The 20,340-nt window shown below is 36.3% G+C and overlaps 1 protein-coding gene across 1 annotated transcript in view; it reads right to left on the reverse strand.

Moving 5' to 3' along the window:
• The window catches only part of LOC150080981 (regulator of G protein signaling 17-like), a 94,205-nt gene that overhangs the window by 45,451 nt on the left and 28,414 nt on the right, over positions 1 to 20,340 (reverse strand). The window contains exons 2-3 of the mRNA XM_090380873.1: positions 15,573 to 15,674; positions 6,138 to 6,199 (exon numbers count right to left, since the gene is read on the reverse strand). Of these exons, the coding sequence (XP_090236999.1) occupies positions 6,138 to 6,199; positions 15,573 to 15,674 (164 nt within the window). The remainder of the gene's footprint in view (positions 1 to 6,137; positions 6,200 to 15,572; positions 15,675 to 20,340) is intronic.

Consider the following 20,340-nt stretch of genomic DNA (forward strand, 5'->3'; position numbering starts at 1 on the left):
AGATGATTGTTTTCTACATCAGCATGTTCAGGAGGCAACTAAAGGGAGTAATACTCTTGATCTGATTATCAGTAGTGATTCTTCATGCATTAAGAATCTGCAGATAAAGGAATCACTAGGTGGCAGTCATCACAGTGTGCTGAAGAGGGATTTACTCAAAGAGGTAACTACCATCAGGGGTAAAGGGAAGTGTTCTGCTTTCGTAAAGGCGACTGTAGTGGTCTGAGACAGTATTTAAATTCTATACAGTGGGAACAACTGATGATGTTACCAACAGCAAATTCAAAATGGGAAGCATCCAAAGAATTAATCTTGGAAGCTACTAGGCTTTACATACCAACTAAGAAATATTGTTCAAGGTTTAGGCCTAAATGGATGTCAGATGAACTAATGAGACATATGGCAGAGAAGAAAAATGTATGGGATACATATAAATTAATGGAAGCCTATGATAGATATAAACTAGTCTGTAACCAAGTCACAAAGGAGATTAGGCAGGCAAGGCAGATTATTAGAAATCCTTGGCAAAGGATGCAAAGAAAAACAGAAAAGAGTTCTTTACCTATGTAAACTCTAGAAGGAAAGGGATGGACGAGATTGGTCCACTGGATATTGATGGTTCAACTGTTGATGATCCTGCTCAGGTGGCTAACAAACTAAATGAGTATTTTGCATCTACATTCACCCATGAGGAGTTATTCAGGGAGGGGAATGCCAGAGGTGGGTTAAACTCTGGCAAGCTAGATGTTTTTTTTGGTTTTTAGGAGCATTAGCAACTAAGGCCATATTGCTCTGGGGATATGCGGTGGTCATTCCCTGACCTTTCTGCATTCTACGTATTTGGTGGTCATGGGCTTGAACCCCGGTCTAATCAAGAAGCGTGTGCTACGTACTGCTGCTCCTGCCCACCTGGCTACGGAGGTGCCGCAGTGAGCTAAATGATTTTGTAATAACTGAGAGGAAAGTGGAGGAGAAATTGTTGAAGATAAACATAAAAAAGGCACCTGGGATGGATGGGATCTATCCAGTTATACAGGGTGGCCACTGAATGACTGAAGTGTTTGAAAAAGTCATAACTTGTTCATTTTTAATCTTTTTTATTTTCTTTTTTTACAGGTTATAGAGCATCCCTTGGAGATTAAAATGGCTATGTATGATGTCCAGCAACGAGTAAAACTCATTGGGTTTTTCTATTCCAATGAAAGATCAATTATTGAAACTCAGAGAAAATACCAGCAACATTTTAAAGCCCTCCTAGCAATAACATGATTCGAAACATAATTGCCCGGTTTGAAAGAACTGGATCAGTTGGCGATCTTCTGGGAAGAGGTCCTAAGTGCACTGTGCGCACTGACGCAGCGGTGGAAGCTGTACGACAGAGTGTCCTTGAGGATCCATCTGCCTCTACCCGTCGTCGCTCTGCTCAACTAGGCTTCACCAGAACATTGCTTCAGAAGATTCTGAAAGGATGGTCAGTGTTTCATGGGCCACATTTTAATCTCCAAGGGATGCTCTATCCCTTGGAGATTAAAATGTCCATACTCCTAGCATTAGTGTACAAGCAAGTATACATCCTCAGAAGCATTGTGTTGTTATCTACAATGCCTCACTTTTCCTGATGCTGTATGTTCCAACAGAAGCAGTGCAAGAATTGCTTTCACCTCTGTTTGTGGCATCTGCTAGTCTACTAGTCTCTGTATCTCCCAGGCTAGCAGTTTTCCAACACACCTAATGCTGCCTTGATATCATTGACAAGGCAGCAGTAGGGCACACTTAGAAAAATTCTGTCCTATGAACTATGCATAGTCTCTCTCTCTCTCTCTCTCTCTCTCTCTCTCTACCTCTACAGCGCTAAACTGACTGACATGGCTCTCATCATTTACTCTGTGCTATCATGTCTGAACAGAATTGCAGACACAATAGAAGGGAGAAAATGATGATGCCTCTGAAAAAAATTTTATGGAAAAATTAATCTGATTAATCTGTCAATGAAAGATTATTCCCACTTATGAAACTCAAATTAGGTCTTAAAACTAGTTAAATGATTGAAGAAGTACTGTACACTCTCATCTGATCTTTGAGCATATGAGAGGAATTTTTCAAAATTAATCACAACTGTCAAGTTTATAGAAAACACTTCTAGGAAACCCTCTTTTAGGACATGATATGAATTGATACTTTTTAAAAAGGGGAGAATTATTAACAAATGCACATGCTTTCTTTTGGAGATGCCACTTGATTATTATGATCAGATGATCGTCTGTCCACTGTCCTGTGTATTGTATCTGCTCTGCATTACTCAAAAAAATTTGTACAGTGTAATCTCACTATCTTCAGTAAAGGTTCTGAAAATAAATTCTGGATCGTAAAATAAAGATGATTCATTTATGTTGTGCATTATCTCCAACTGCATTAGATATACATTACATTCCATTTTAATTAATCACTGATATGTATCAAATATTTTAATATCTTTCCAAAAAGCTTATTGATAATAAGTGCCAGATAATATAGATTGATGTTTGTTCGTTATTTGGTTTTTAAGAGCATTAGCAACTAAGGCCATATTGCTCCGGGGATATGCGGTGGTCATTCCCTGACCTTTCCACATCCTCCATATTTGGTGGGCACGGGCTCGAACCCTGGTCTAATCAAGAAGTGTGTGCTACATCCTGCTGCTCCTGCCCACCTGGCTACGGAGGCACCATATAGATTGATGTGGTCTTTAGTCTAATCTCAAATGTTAAAGCACTATGTTTTAACCTCTAGTTTAGTACTAAAAGTTGCCATATCACACATCATTTAAATTAATCTTTAACAACTTCGTTTCCCCAAAAATTGTCTGCACTCCCTTTAAGCTTAAAATCAAGGAAAGAGCATTTCTAAGTGATCAAAGGAAATTATTTAGTCTGGATTCCTATGATGCACCAACAAATCAAGGAACTTCAGTGTTCTACGGAAAGATCTGAACTGTGAATTAAGTAAATACATATCATATACATACTAGTATACCTACTATGTGCATGTGTGTACTAGTATATATATACTAGTACACACATGCACATTCTAAAAAAACTATATCTCTTAATGTATTGCTGGCCACCATAAATGCTAAGGTTAAACACATATCTAGATTTATAAAACATTTTTATTCTTTAAAGTATCAAAATTTGCATAGTAAGAGAGTAACAGAAGAAAGACACAGTTTTCTTCATGAACTTTGCTTATAGGCTACTGTTCTTTCCATTTGATTCTAATCCATTTTAGCAGTTTCTTTTAGACTCAAAAGAATTAATATATTCTCATATTAATTTTTCACTCAATGCCTGAAGACTGCTTTTCAGTTGAAAGAACAATATTCCAGAGAACTATGATTTATCCTTACTATTGTCCAATGAAAAAAATGACCAGATAATTTATTAAAATGTGTTAAAATATCATTCATGAATAAATGTCAAGTAAATAACAAGCCACGAATACATCCATATGTGAACAGTTTCCTTATCTCTCTGTGTATATTAACATCAACTGCAGTTCTATAAACATACTGAAATAATTCTATGATTATTCCTTTTCACTGACAATAAAGTTACAACATTAATTTTTATATTTCAATCTATTCTCCTTGTGGTCTCATGCACATTACAGTATTATACACATGAAATGTGAAAAGAAACGTTCAGCATAATGTTTGAACAACTCACATAGAATATAATGAAGAGGGAATTTTGCTTTTGTCAACTCTAATTTCATTATTCAAGGAGTTTGTTTATTTGTTATAACTTTCAGTTCTTTCATTCCGTTCCATTTTTGTAAGAAAACTACCTCCTATAAGCAAACTTATGGGATGTAGTAATATATCACTGCATAATGCTGTCCCATTTTCTATGAAAGCAGGAATAGAGTTCAAAGTTAATACCCATCAAAGTATGCATTTTTTATTAATTATTAATTTCTTGATTATGTAAGAAATTAATAAAAATTTCCTGATCTATTTTGTGATTACTAATATGCAACACCCAGATGTATAATGCATTCAAGGATGTAGGTAAATATGCTGTAACATCATATTAGGGCAGAGTAGACTAATTATATAATTCAATATAAATGAATTATAGTTATTTAAGGAATCACAGTGTGAGTGTTATGATCTGATTTAAACTGTTTATTCCTCATAAGAGGAAGACTCTCTTTAGAAATATGATGAAAATTCCAAATGACCCTTTAGGTACGTGTAAGCAGATTCTTAACACTTGATTAAATGACAAAATGACTGAGATAACATATTAATAATACACTTCAGACACTGAAAATTCTAATACACATGTTAAGTACTGAGTGTTATACATATGTAGATAATAAATTTGACAATTCTTGTTGAAGGAGTTCATATAAACAACAGATGAAAAAGGACAAATTTTCAGTTCACAAGATGAAAATTTTATTATGAAAATGGTTTAAAAGTTCTAATAAAGCTACACTGTTTGCTATGGTTCAATTTACAATTCAATAAATGTGATTAAATGATGTCATGGACAGCATATTCTTTAAAGTGAATTGAATCTAGATGGCCAGAGAGACTTAAATGTAATATTGGTTTCAATTTTTTTTTTTTGATATTTTGTGGTACACTTGTTGCAGTATATTGATTATGGTATACTTATACAGGGAGGGGGGGTTAAAAAAAAAGATTTGTATTCACTCAGAAGTAGTTGTGATAGAAAAGTGATTTATTTTATTTTTTTATTTTTTTACTTGATACCTGGAAATCTCTATCAATCACACAAATTTTGGTTTCCATCTGACAATTCTTTTTTTTTTTTTTTTTGGCACTGAATGAAGTGAAGTATCACAATGGATAACATGGAATACAGATCAGTGATTTTGTTCTTCTTTCTGCAAGGGGAAAACACCCAAAACAATCCATGAAGAAATGGTCACTGCTTTTGGAGAAGACTGCCCAAGTCACAGTGTTGTTGCACATTGGTGTATACAATTCAAATGTGAAAAAACTCAGCGCATAATGAAGAAAATCCCAGGATATCCAGCAATTGCTGTAACAGAAGAGTGTTACAAAAATTGAGGTGCTAATACTGGAAGATTGCTGTATTAGCATCACAAGAGGACGACTCTAAAGAGCTCTGAAGTAGTCTAGGGGTCTATAGAGAACATCATCATTGCATATAAGTAAAGTGTCTGCTAGATGGGTTTCCAGACTTCTGATCCCTTACTAGAGGAAGGAAAGGGCACAATGTGCACATGAAATGTTGTCAATGTGCCAGGAAAAACTAAAATATTGCAGCATCCTGCTTATCCCCTCAACCTTGCACTCTCAGCTTTCTTCCTCTTTCCTGCCCTGAAGTCCGTGGTAAACACTTTATTGCTGATGATGAGGTGATTTCTGCTAATATAAAATAAATAATTGACAGTGCTACTACACTATTATATCATGTGGTAGATTAAATAATTTGTGCAAGAAATGAATAAAAATTTCCTGATCTATTTTGTGATTACTAATATGCAACACCCAAACGTATAATGTGTTCAAGGATGTAGGTAAATATGTTATATCATGTTAGAGTAGACTGTAATTATGTAATTCAATACAAATGAAAAAATTAGTTTAATAAAAAATGACCTAATCTACTACATGATATAATAGTGTAGTATCTATTAATTCATTAACATGATTTAACCCCGGGGGCTCACATCTGGTGAGTATGGGCTTGGCACACCCAGGGTCCTGAGCTGGATATCATCATTCTTCTCTTTCTTGATGATTCCTTTCTACTTTTTACTCTCTCTCTCTCTCTCCCCCCCAGGGAATTTTTTTTTTGCTGCTTCAGCATAAGCTTCAGGCTTCCTCGAACCATATGGCTAATGACTAATAATAATAATAATAATTATGAACAATCACACAGAACCCTCCTCTTCAAAATAAAAAAATAATAAATATATACATCATTATGCACCTAAAAAATATACTTCTGTGAAATTTCTATAGGGAATTCAAAGAGCTGGTTAAAAATTACCAGCTCACCATACAGAAAATATTTCACATGATGAAGAGATTTGTATGGAGAAATGAATGTAGTTTTGTTCATTCATCTAAAAGAAATGTTATTTATTTCACATACCTGGACACGTCATGAGTTTATCAAACGATTCACCCCAAGATTTTATCTCCTCTGTAGCTGATCTTAAAATAGGTTGGATATAGGAGGGAAGAGAGCAGAAGAAAACAATTATTATTACTTCAATTTTAATAAAGAATTATTAAAATTATTAGTGTATGTTAATTATTTTACATTGAAATAAGAATCATTATAATTATTATTTTAATTTACACATTAAATGAAAAAAGTAGTTAAAAAAAATTATTTTCATTCACCTCTGTGGCATTAGAGAGCTTTACTGATTCCACATTGGTTCCTCTCTAATATGAGCCAATTTGAAATCAATAATAGCACCAATTCTGTTAACATGTACATTAGTGGACAAAACATAAGTAAGAAAACATTTTCTGTCAATAATTTAATTACTGTTTAATATTAAATTGGAATTAGCTAAAAACAGCTTTTAGAACGTAAATTAGCAAAAATAATAAAAATAAATAAATAAAAAACAAAAAAGGAATCAAAATTATGTCCATACAAGTGCCTAAATCTCATCAGTGTGGTAACTTGAAATTTAAAAGATAGGATCATTAAGGCTAAATTAAAATCAAAATTCACAAAAATTTAAAATTTTAAAGGAATTTTTCTAATTTTTTGGCAATATCCATCATATTTCATTTTAAAGCTCTTGACACAAATCCAAAATTTGCAGTTTCTGCACCTTAGCATGAAATCTGCCATAGAAACAAATGTAACTGGGAGCTCATGAGGGACTCAAATATCTTGTGATCTGCTAATTGACACACCCCCAATTTGGATCTCAGAAAAGAATAGTCAAGTGCATACTGCTCTGGTTGAAGGTAGGGAGGTGGACTAGAACCAGAGTGTTTGTCAGGAGCTAGAATCCTAGATGATGTTACCAACAGATTGTCAGAGTTTAAGGGATGTAAGGAGAGCATCATTCTTCATGTGGACTAATGATATTAAATGTTCACAACCTAACCATTTGTTAGATAAATATATTATCATGTTGAAAAAAATGCCGCATGTTATGTCAGAATGCATAGGAAAGATTATATGCTGAAAGCCTTATGGATTAACTCAAGACTTCAGGGAATCTATTTTGTAGAGATGATATTCATTTGAACAAAGATGGTGCAAGGACTTTTACCCCTATCATTGAGGATACCTTAAGGGTTCAGGGAAATGCTAGTGGGGGAGATAAGAGTAATATAGATTTTTATTTATCTAATGATATGAGTCAAAGTAATGCCTGCACTCCACTCAAGAATTGTTGTTTGTTGCTGCAACAGCCAATGTTAGCAAGATGCTCTGAAGGTAGCAAAATTCAATGAGTGTGAAGGTAAAGATAGGGAAACAAGCCTAAATAACTTCAAAGGGTTTATTAGGGTAGTAAACAATAGAAGAATATTTAGTCTTAACTGTGTCGACAGTAATATCAGGTGTGTTGTCAATAAAATGGCTGAATTTGAACTCATGGTCAGGACAACTAATGCTGACATAACAGGGCTAACAGAATCGTGATGCCACCAAAAAATTGAAAACAATGAGTTCCATTATGGTATGTATAATGTATTTAAGAATGATGGGGAAGACAGAAGTGATGATGGGGTCATGCTTTTTATCAAAAGCAGCCTGAGTGTGAACAGATGTTTGCTGAGTCTGAAGTTACATCGTCCAGCATAAAATCTGTATGGTGTGAGTTTGATGGCAGCAAAGGTATAATGAGAGTGGGAGTAATCTACAGACCAGACAACTGTGAAGAGTATGACAAGAGTCTCTACATACAGATGAAATAGGCTAACAAGCACAAGTGTCTAATTATAGATGATTTCAATCTACCCCAGATTGATTGGAATAAGTGGGAAGGACACACACACCATGAGGAAAAATTTTTTTAAATAAACTAGATTATTATTTGCATGTTAGAGAAAATACTAGAAATGTTCTTCTTGACCTCATCATTACTCATGAATCAGCTGACATCACAGGGCTTAAAGTACAGGAGCAATTAGCAGGTAGTGTTCACACAGTTGTTAGTTGGAAGATGAAGAAAGGTGTTGCAGTAGTTAAAGGTAAAGGCATGGGTTTTAATTTCAGAAGAGGGAATTTTGAAAGTTTAAGGCATTATAATTAATTAATTAATTCAGTGGATTGCAGGGTGAGGGCAAATATATTTGTATTATGGAATACCTTAAAAGCAAATATCACAAGAGCCATGAACACATATATACCATTAAGAAAACAATGCAGAGGGAAATTGCAGAAATGAAAGAATGTGCAAAAAAAAAAAAAAAAAAAAAGGATAGCATGGGACAATTACTGAGTGACAAAAAGTACTGAAGCCTACAACAGGTACAAGTTGATCTGTAATAGTAACACAAGGAATTTTTTGTGTATGTGAATACAATGAAGAATGAAACTAATCAGATCAGACCCTTGTGCACTGGTTGTGGGAAAGTCTTAGATAACCCAGCTGACGTTGCGGATGAACTGATTAGGTACTTTGCATCTTTCTTTATTGACAAAAGACCCTTCATGCTGAGAAGAGGCTGAGCCATATGAAATTAGTGATTTCAAATTACAGATGAAAAACTTTTGAACATAGAGGCAAAAAGGCTCCCAGAGTTGACGGTATATACACAGTAATTTTGGGGGAGGCTGCCAGGGAGTTTATTGAACAACTAAGGTTAATTATAAGGGCATTTTTGGACTTCGAAGATATCCTTTGGATTGGAGAAGTCCAACATATCACCAATACATAAAGGCGGTTCTAAGAGTAAAGTCAATAACTACAGACCAGTTAATCTGATTTCAGTAGTGAAAATCTTAGTAGCAAGGATTAAGAGCACAATCCAGAGACATTTAGATAGATATGGTATTCCAAAGGACACACAACATGGTTTTGTTAAGGGAAAATCATGCTTAACTAACTTAGTAGGCTAAGTTAGTTAAGCATGAGCTGGATGTAGGGAACAATACTGACAGAGTTTATTTGGATTTTAGCAAAGCATCTGACTCAGTCCCTCATGCAAGATTACTGTATAAGCTGGAACATGTTGGGATTGCTGGAAAGGTTCTATGATGGATTGCTAGATGGCTGTATGGCAGAAATGGGTTGTGATTAATGGATATTCTTAAGATTGGCATATTCTTAAAATTCTTAAGTGGTTCCTGGACCACTGTTGTTTCTAATTTTCATAAACAACATTGATGAAAGGATAGATGGCATGATCTCAAAATTTGCAAACAACATAAATATTGGTAGAGTCATTAATGATCAGTGCCAACCAGAGCTCCTTCAAGACAACTTGAAAAGACTTCAAAAATGGTCAGAAAAGTGGAAGCTATGTTTTAATGCAGCAAAATGTAAGGTCTTCTTCCTCATCAAGTTCTCTGCCCACAGCAAGTTCGGGGCTCCATTGATGGCATTTTTCTCTATCTTGTGCTTTCCTTTTAATTCCTGCATAATTTCCTCTACCCATCCAATCCATCATTCCAATTCTCCTTCTCACAACAGCTCTCTTCCCACACATCTTCCCCCTCTATCGCTTTCCTCAGTGCTTTCTCTTCTCAAAACATGTCCTATAAAGTTCTTTTGTCTTCTTCTTAGTTCTTTTACTAACGTTCTCTCTTCTCCTACTTTCCTCAAAACTTCCTTACTAACTCTGTTTCACCTGTTTCATTCTCCTCCACACCCACATCTCGAAAGTTTCTAGCCATCTGATATCTTCTCTTCCCAGTGTCCATGTCTCTGACCCATATTATTAGCAATCAAAATCTGGTTGTCTGCAAATCTCATTGTCTTTATCTTCTCCCCTCCTACTTTCTGCTCTTTTTTGTACTCGATCATCAATGCTTCTGCATATATATTAAATAGTAAGGGCGACATGGAATATCCTTATCTTACACCCCTACCAATGTCTACTTCTGAATCCTCTCCATCAATCCAAACCACAGCTGTTTGTCCTATGTAAAGTTCCCAAATTAGTTTTATATCTCTTTTATCTAAGCCAACCTTTTCTAGTACCTCCATCAGCTTAACCCAATTCACTCATTCAAAAGACTTTTCAAGATCAACAAAACAGATTGCAAGATCTTTTCCTATTTCCATGCTTCTTTCTGCTAGTGTTCTTAATATTCCTACTGCCTCTCTGGTCCCACATCCTTCTCTGAACACGAACTGATCTTCTTCTATGAACTTGCACTCTTTCATTTTTGCTTTAATGCTCTCGGAGAGAATTTTTAGTAATATTTTTAAGGAATAAGAAGTTAAATTGATTGTCCGATAGTCAGTACAATTTGTTGCATTCTTCTTCTTTTCTATTCCTCAAGTGCAAGGTCTTACACTTGGGAATAGCAATCACAAAATAAATTATAAATGTAGTGGGGTTGAATTAAAAAGAGTAGATGAAGAAAAGATTCTGGGAGTTATGATGTGGATAGATATTAAGTTTTCTGAGCAGTGTAAACAAGCAATCACGAAAGCCCATGGTGTCCAATTGATGACTTATCAAACATGATCTGTAGAGATAGTTAGCATTAGTAGATGCATACGATGCAAGACAGCAAGCTTACATAGCATCAGCCAAAAAAAAAAAAAAAAAAAACTTCCCATTTCACACATCCATTCACTCCAAAAGTTTGTCTAGTTCAGCCTTGAATTTATTTAAGCTGTCAACTTTCACAACGACAAGTGGAAGTCTATTCCAGTAATCAACTACTGGCTGGCTAAAGACAAATTTCTGCACATCTATTCTACAACTGTCTTTCCTCAATTTGAATTTATGCCTCCTCAGGTAAGGAATCTGAGCAAGATGAAGACTCCCATCAGCACTGAGCCTCCTCAAACCATTCAAGGCCTAATACACCTCAATTAGATCACCTCACAGAAGCCTAGTCTCCAGATGATGCAATTTGCAGAACTTAAGCCTTTCTTGGTAACAGCAACCCTTTGTTCCACTCAATAATCTCGCTGCCCTTCTCTGTACTCGTTCCAGCACCATACATCTTTCCTAAAATGAGGCCTCCAGACCTGTATGCAGTACTCAAGGTGTGGCCTGATCATTGCCTTATACAAGGGGATAATCATCTCCTTATCCCCACTAGCAAAATTCCTATATATCATTGACAAGACACCATAAGCTAATCTTGCAACCTGTATGCATTGCTCAAAAAACTTCATATCTGACAGCACAATTACCTCCAGGTCTTTTTCATTCTCCACTACCTCATAAACGACATTGATGAAAGGATGGATGGCATGATCTCAAAATTTGAGTCTAGTACTGCACAGTTAGTATGTCAGTCTGGGGTTGCTGCTACCCATACGCAGCACTCTGCATTTGTCAATGTTAAACTTCAGTTGCCACCTCACAGCCCATCTGCTCAACTTTTCCAGATCCTGTTGCAGTAGCATACCATCCTTACTGTCATTAACAACCTACCAACCTTCGTTTCGTCTGCATACTTGGACATTAAGCCTAATATACCTTCATCAATATCATTGATAAACACAGAAATCAACAATGGGCTCAACACAGAACCCTGGGGAACACCACTAATAACATTAGTCCACGAAGAGCAGTGTCTATTGATTACCACTCTGTTTTCTTCCACTCAACCATCCTGTTATGCATTGTAGCAACTTGCTCTTAATGCCATACTGCTCCAATTTGTACAGTAGTCTTCCAAGTGCAACAGTTTCAAAAGCTTTCCTAAAATCCAAGTACAGACACTCCCTGACTTATGCAAATTTGACTTTACTTAAGTTTCTGCTAGATGGTGCAAACTGAAAAAAAAAAAATATATGGAAATGTATTTGCATCCCATAGGAATAAATGGAAGTATTATGAAAATATTGTAATGCGAACCCAATAACACATTGCTTTTTTTTTTGTTAATTCGTTCCAAGACTTCAGAAGTCGAAATTTCTGCTATATAACTATGCTATTCAACTCTCTAAAAGGTCATTTTTATAATGGAAATTGTATTAGTTTTATATAAATTTATGTCAAATAAGCACAACACAAAAATCACTTTTAACTAAAGGATTCAAAAACAAAACACACGGCCAACACGTTCACAAATGCTACTATTGGCTGAGAGGAAGGGCAATGCTGTCCGGCCGGAGAATGCACTACACTTTCATCGTTATCATATGTTCCTTTATAAGAACTGATTTTGAATGCCATTGCTATATTTCTCTGGAGGTCATGACCATAAAACAATAAAAACAATTTGCATGTTCCGGTTTATTGGTCTTTTCTGTTAGTGAAATCTATTATAAATGGGTAGTAAACTTGATCATATTGCATTTGCAATATTACCGATAACTGGAATTGTATGGATTTTTACATTATTATGGTGAAATGTGTTTACCCCTTCACTGAAAACTTCAATCATATAAAAAACATAAATAAATTTTCTAAATCTTCTCTTCATTTCTATTTACTTATTACAATGATGAAGGGAAAGCATCCAATGGAAAGTGCAAGTGGTGGCAGTGCTAGGAAATTAAAAAAAATTGATTTAGAAATGAAGATGAAAATAATTAAGAAGTAAGAAGCAGGACAAAGTTTGTCATCTATTGCATGGAAATTAGGTCTCGCTACTTCAAGAGTGAATTCTATTTTAAAGGACAGTGCACGCATAAAAGAACATATTAAAGGATCAACACATTTAAGATCAACGGTGATCACAAAATAGCATCAGGTGCTATATCAGAGATTAGCATTAGCATTAGTAGAGGCATTTGATGCAAGAAAGCAAGCTTATGCAGCATCAGCCAAAAAAAAAAAAAAAAAAAAAAAACCCACTTCCACTTCACCCCTCTGTTCGTTCAAAATACCTGTCCAGCTGAGCCTTAAACTTATTTAGGCTATCAACCTCCATGACAAGGGATGGAAGTCTGTTCCACCAACCAATCACCCGCTGGCTAAAGGCAAATTTCTGCACGTCTATCCTACATCTGTCTTTCCTCAATTTGAATTTATGCCCTCTCAGGTGATTATTCTGAGCTAGAGGAAGAATCCCATCCGCATTGAGCATTCTCAAACCATTCAAGGCTTTATACACCTCTATCAGATCACCTCGCTGGTGCCTAGTCTCCAGACACTGTAATTTGCAAAACTTAAGCCTTTCTTCGTAAGAGCACCCCTTTGTTCCATTCACTAATCTTGTTGCCCTTCTCTGTACTCGTTCCAGCAGCTCTATATCCTTCTTGAAATGAGGCATCCAGACCTGTATACAGTACTCTAGGTGTGGCCTGACCATTGCCTTATACAAGGGAATAATCATCTCCTTATCCCTGCTGGAAAAATTCCTGTATATCATTGACAATACTCCATGAGCTACTCTTGCAGCCCATCTGCACTGCTCAGAGAACTTCATATCTGCCTGCACAACCAGATGGAAAATCTATTAATAATAGATGGAAAATCAGATTCAGAAGCAAGTGCCCCGAGTCTAATGGCATTCAAGCAAAAGTAAGAAGTATTTATGAAGATATTAACGATAAGTATGGCGAACCCCAAGCCAAGTTCGTGGCAGTAGATGACTTTCATCAACCGGTGAAATTCCACCACTTTGCTTATTGGCGGCTTGAAATGGTGACACCCATGTTTAGTCTCTAGAGCAAAGTTTCCGGCATCCCCCTCCCCCCAATACTTTTCCTTCAACCCATGCACGGTACTAAGTACTATAGGTTTTGATACCTTTCGTGTTTGGGGTTTTCATAAAAAAAAAAAAAAAAGCAACAGGTAGTTTAATAAGTTCAAGCATCAGCCTGGTTTCCACAATGTTAAAGTACAAATTTTTTAATTGCACATTTCTGTAATTTTCTCTGCACATGAGATAAAAAAATTGAATAAATAATTCAAATTACATGTTCGTTGAACATTTCTATTTTGCTTCAATCAAATTTAGCGAGCATGGTTGCAAGTGCTGCATAAGCATTTAGGGAAATTCCGGCTTATGTGAAATTCGACTTACATAAAGAGTTCTGCAGAACGCAACCCTTACATAAGTCGGGGAGTGGCTGTATATGATATTAAATCTATTTTTTGCATCCAGTTCCTTTATGACCACATCATGTTATCCCATCAAAGTCAAACAAGACTTCCCCTTAACAAAACCTTGCTGTGTCTGAACTATAACTACAGTCTTGTCTAAGGAAGCATTAGACAAATGAGTTGAGTAGTTTTTTTTTGCTAATGCTGTACAAATTTGCTTTATTGCATCATTTGCCACTTTTAATACTAATACTAAAATCTCAGCTGCAATACGACTCTAAGAATACACTTCCTTCATTCCTATTTAAACTTTTTCTTACAGCTCTTGCCAAGTTTATAGGCACAGAACAAAATGTGCAAAGATGTTCAGCCAATCAAAATCAAGTCTCTAATCCAGTCAATTAACCCTGAAAGGAATGGGGCAGAAAACTGAATGCCTAGTATTATGTGAATGTCCATTATTAGCTGAAAGTGTATCTTGTTTCTGAAGTTAAGTTAGCAAATAGGGATTGTGGAAATGTTAAAATTAAAATTTAACATACTCAAGAAGAGAAACTGTTTCTTAACTAATAGCATTTTGTGATTTTTTGTAAAATATACCTATTGTACAAAAGAAATTTTTATTTCTAAAATTGTGCTTTGTTCAGTATTTTGTTTTTAATAAGCTGCACAGATGACATTATTAAAATCTGCATATTGAGCAGAAGATACCTGATGGAAAACTAACAGTTTAAGTTAAATAAAGTAAATAAGTGAACTCTGTTTTACTCTGCTATACAAAAAAAGTTATTTTCCAAAATAAGCACAAGCATTTTTTCATTAAACTTTTGTGGAATGAATCACTTGTTTCCTTTGTGCAGAACTATGCCTAGAAACTTGACAAGAACTGCAGATAACCATGGAAAGGTTAATGATGAACACAGTGAATGTTTTTACCAAGATACTGCTGGCATAGAAAAGCATTACAAAGAAAAGTAGAAGTCCCGTATGCTAGCAGAGTACTGCTGAACACTGATCAGACAGGGTCCTGATCATAATAAAAGAACAAGCATATTAAAAAAAATAAATTTCCTATATTTTTATGCCATTTACTGTAACAAATTGTTAAAATTTTATTAAAAATTTTAATAAGAATAACCTACATTTCTCTGTACTGTAATGTGTGGGTGCTAGCCAATATATGGCTTCAGATATTTGGATTCAGTTCATCAAAATCCATGAAATATACCACGTTTCAGAAGGGGGAAAAAATAAAATAAAAGCTTAAAATTTGTTTATTGTTCATTGTTATCAATAATCTACTGTAAATGAATAAATATTATAATTCAGTTTTAGGTAACTGTTAGCTCAATCCAAGTTATCCTTTAAGTAATATCAGTGTTTAAGAAATCATTAAGAAGAATACTTTCAGGACACTACTTACAATGGTTCATAATCTTCAGTATAGTACTGTTCTATAAAGGATAAGGGCTCCTGGGATTGCTTCGTGCCATCCCTAGTTCTGAGACAATTTCCAAGAGACAGACTAAAAAAAAAAAAAATATGTATCATTAAATGCAATTCATAAATCATGTAGTTTTCAGCAATCTGCACTGAACTCACCATGCTACACCATATAACAAATTGCTAGAATTTATTTTATAAAATATTCAATTTAAAAAGAAAGGTTTTTACACTGATCTTTTAGGATAAAAAGTTTTCATATATGATGAATACTATATGAAACTTGCAGTGTTAACTCTTTCACATTTTAACTGAAACTGAAGTCTAATAAACTGTTTAAATAAAACGTTTAAAAAGTCTTTAAAATTTAATAACATGTATATTTATATTTAATAAAGGGTATAATAACACTACACTATTCTCAGGTTATGAAAAAGGAATACATATGCTATTTTAAGTTATGCTATGTACTATGTGATACAGCTACGTTTTATAATCATGTTTGTATGGTTACAGTTTTATAGTTTTAGACTTAATAAAAAATACTTCTAATATTAATTATATACTCATGCAGAATTACATAGAAGAGTACCAAATAGCATTATTATCATTCTTATATCAATATGCTGAACAATGGTGGTAGAATTCTTTGACATTCATATTTTCAGCAATTTTGAATGATAAATAAGAAAAAATTCACCTATATTATGAGATAAACACAAATAATAACCGCACTATCAAATTTAAACACAAAGATAACAAAAACCTATAATTTTTAAGTAATAAAATATGCCTATTCGGCAGCTCTCAAAAAGCACTCCACTCATTATGTAGATAGCATTAGCATTAGTACAAAGTATTCAAAGTATTTTTGTTTACTGCAGCCTCCAGGGTTTCCCCTATTGCCGCAATGATTCTTGTAGGTTTTTTTAAGCCGGCGAGTGTGTGTATGGGGAGGTTTTTGTTTGAGTGTTTGTTTTGTTGAGCGTTGTATGCCGGCACCTGGAGACTTTGTAGCCAGGAGGCAAGAACAGATATATCTTGCGTCCTGACTCCCGTCCCTAGCCACGTGGAGGCGCTCCAGGGAGTCTGGTTTTCACAAAAGGAGGTTCTTGAACCTCTATATGTTTATACAATAATATTAAAATAGAGATAAATATAGCAATAAAAGAGTAAATCATCAAGTGTGGATAGAGTTGGTTTAGTTGAGTGGGGATCAATTAATGGAGTGAATGTTTCTAGTGTGTTTTACATACAATATGGTAATAATTTAAAATAAGTTAAGTTTCGTCAGGAGATTAAAACATAGCGTGTGGATGAATTTAGATTTAGTTAAGGGGAGCAGTAAAGTAGTGGGTGTTTCTAGTGAGTTTAGCATGTTCAATGTTTAGGTTGTCCAATGATCTATACCAAATATTGGCCCTTGTAGGGGCCCATCCTGCCAGAAGAGGGCACGGCGTAACAATCAATTCCATGCACCTGCGGCAGCCACAACGGAGCCGCGGCGACAGACACAAACCAGTGCACCACAACCGCGGCACCCCCGGAGCCACAGCAAACCTGAAAAAAAGTGAACACTTCTAAGTTAGTAATTACTACAATTTTACAGTTGACAATATAAATACTTGGCAAAACAGCCACTGTCGCAACAACACTACGGCCGAAGACACAACCAGTGTCCTTAACCACAGCGCTACCGCAACAGCAACTTAACAGTTCTAAGGTAGTTAAGAATATCTTATAATTATCATAGCTATACAGTTCACAGTTATCTTTGCTCGTCCTACAGGGTTTAATTTCATCTTGAGGGGAAGCACCGCATTCAAGACACACATTCTTGCAGGGCTCAATCCTGTCCTAGAGTGTGTGGAGATGAGTTCATTGTGTGTTTTGCGAGTAGAAGGACGGACAAGCCAGTGTGGCAGGGTAGTTAACGGGAAACATGATTATTGCCAGTGGCTTCGACCCAGTCCTGTAGGGCTATAACCAAGTGAAATTCTCGATTGCTCAGCTTCTCGTAGATCTCGGTCCTGTCCTATGAAGGTAGGGTCCTCACTAATAAATAAAAAAAAAAAAAAAAAAAAAAAAAAAAACGCACATACTGAAGACACTATGTGGCCTATGACATCGACCCAGTTCTTTAGGGCATGTTCAGTGTTAGTCACTAATTTCAAGGAAGCTACATCACAGTTATGTGTGCTCCGCTGCTCCTAAGCTGTGGGATGTCTTGTTCTTGAGTCCTTACTTTTGCTTCTTATTCAGTTCAGTATAATTGTGCTTCCGTTCTGCGTTACTTCCTATTTTCTTGTTCTGTTGAGTCCCTTCCACTTCATTCGTTCTTTTCATTTTCCCATTTACCTACTGTCTCTCTGTGCTTCCTGCTGGAGGGCCGCCCTTCACCTGAATAATTTTCCTGCAAAAGCTGAAAGAAGTTTGAGCGATTCTGCCCCAGCTATCAGTTGTGGGAATTCTCCAGCGTTAGTTACGTTAGTCCTCAATAGCAGGGGATGTCTCAGATCTGTGTAGAGGTAACAGTCAAGTATGAGGTGTTTCACTGTTTCTTCTTCACCGCAATGACAAAGGGGGGAGAGAGTTAGGCCTAATTTGTGGAGTTTGGAGTTGAGACTACCATGTCCTGTGATTAGAAAAGTAGTATGCATGCTTGGTGTCCACCAGTTCCTGGATTTGTCTCGCAGATATATTTGTGGGAAGAAGGTGAAGGTGTCTCTTCCCTTAGTTGTTGTTTGCCAGATATCCTGCCATTTTGTGCCTATGTCCCTATAAATTCTTGCTTTGTTTTCTTTTATACTTTGGTTGGTGTCGTTGGCAATTCCTCCCAGCGTAGCCTGTATGCCTAGCCGTTGGTTGTGTGCCAGGTAGTGGTAGATTACATCAAAGTATACGGGTGGTCTCCCGCACAGTACTTGGAGGGCCTCAGTAGAATTAGTACAGAGGCATATGATGCTAGAAAGCAAGCTTATGTAGCATCAGCCAAAAAAAAACAAAAAAAAAAAAAAAAAAAAAAACCACTTCCATTTCACCAGTCTGATCATTCGAAATACCTGTCCAGCTGAGCCTTAAATTTATTTAGGCTATCAACTTCCACAAAAAAGGATGGAGGTCTGTTCCACCAACAAACCACCTGCTGGCTAAAGGCAAATTTCCGCACATCTATCCTACATCTGTCTTTCCTCAATCTGAATTTATGCCCTCTCAGGTGATTATTCTGAACAAAGGGAAGAATCCCATCAGCATGCTCAAACCATTCAAGGCTTTATACACCTCTATCATATCACCTCGCCGGTGCCTAGTCTCCAGACACTGTAATTTGCAAAACTTAAGCCTTTCTTCGTAAGAGCAACCCTTCGTTCCATTCACTAACCTTGTTGCCATTCTCTGTACTCATTCCAGCAGCTCTACATTCTTCTTGAAATGAGGCCTCCAGACCTGTATACAGTACTCAAGGTGCGGCCTGACCATTGCCTTATACAAGGGAATAATCACCTCCCTATCCCTGCTAGAAAAATTCCTGTATATCATTGACAAGACACCATGAGCTACTCTTGCAGCCCATCTGCACTGCTCAGAGAACTTCAGATCTGCCAGCACAATCACCCCCAGGTCCTTTTCATTAACTACCACTGTCAGTGTAGTACCACAGAGTTGATACGTTGTTCTGGGGTTGCTGTTTCCCATATGTAGTACTTTACATTTGTCAATGTTAAACTTCATTTGCCACCTCTCAGCCCATTTGCTCAACCTTTCCAGATCCTGTTGCAGCAGCATAGCATCAGTAGAGTCCTTAACAACCCTGCCAACCTTTGTATCGCCTGCAAACTTGGACATTAAGCTTGATATACCATCATCAATATCATTTATCAATACAGAAAACAACAATGGACCCAACACTGAACCTTGAGGGACACCACTAATAACATTAGTCCACGATGAGCAGTGTCCATTGATTACCACTCTGTCTTCTCCCCCTCAACCATCCCTTTATCTATAGCAGCAATTTACCTCCAATGCCACACTGTTCCAATTTGTGCAGCAGTCTTCCATGTGCAACAGTATCAAAAGCCTTTCTAAGATCCAAATATATAATATCAAAGTTATTCACTACATCCAGTTCTTTTGTGACTACATCATAGTATCCAATCAAATTGGTCAGGCAAGACACCATGCTGTGTCTGAACTATAACTGAAGTCTTGTCTAGATCATCCTGCAATGCTTCTTTAACCAGTGCCTCCATTAATTTTCCTTTTTTTTTTTTTTTTTTTTTTTTTGATTTGGTAGTTGTTGGTGCATCGGCTTCTGTGGCCATATTGCACCTCCCAAGGTTTTTGCAGTACTTTGATCCAAGCCCGAGGCGGGAATCGAACCCGCGACCTTTGGGTTGCCGGGCAGGTACTTTACCCACTCGGCTAGCCCGGTCGGCATTAATTTTCCTGGAACAGAAGTTAAACTCACAGGTCTATAATTACTTGTGTCAGCCTTTGATCCTCCTTTGTAAATTGGGGTCACATTTGCACATCTCCAGTCTATGGGTACCTCCCCTGAGTCCAAGGAAGCTCTCATAATTAGCATTAGCATTAGTAGAGGCATTAGCAAGAAGCAAGCTTATGCAGCATCAGCCAAAAAAAAAAAAAAAAAACCCACTTCACCCCTCTGTTCGTTCAAAATACCTGTCCAGCTGAGCCTTAAACTTATTTAGGCTATCAACCTCCACTACAAGGGATGGAAGTCT

This window comes from Mastigoproctus giganteus, chromosome 9 (assembly GCF_048544385.1).
Source record: "Mastigoproctus giganteus isolate SK-2022 chromosome 9, ASM4854438v1, whole genome shotgun sequence".
Lineage (NCBI taxonomy): Eukaryota > Metazoa > Arthropoda > Arachnida > Uropygi > Thelyphonidae > Mastigoproctus > Mastigoproctus giganteus.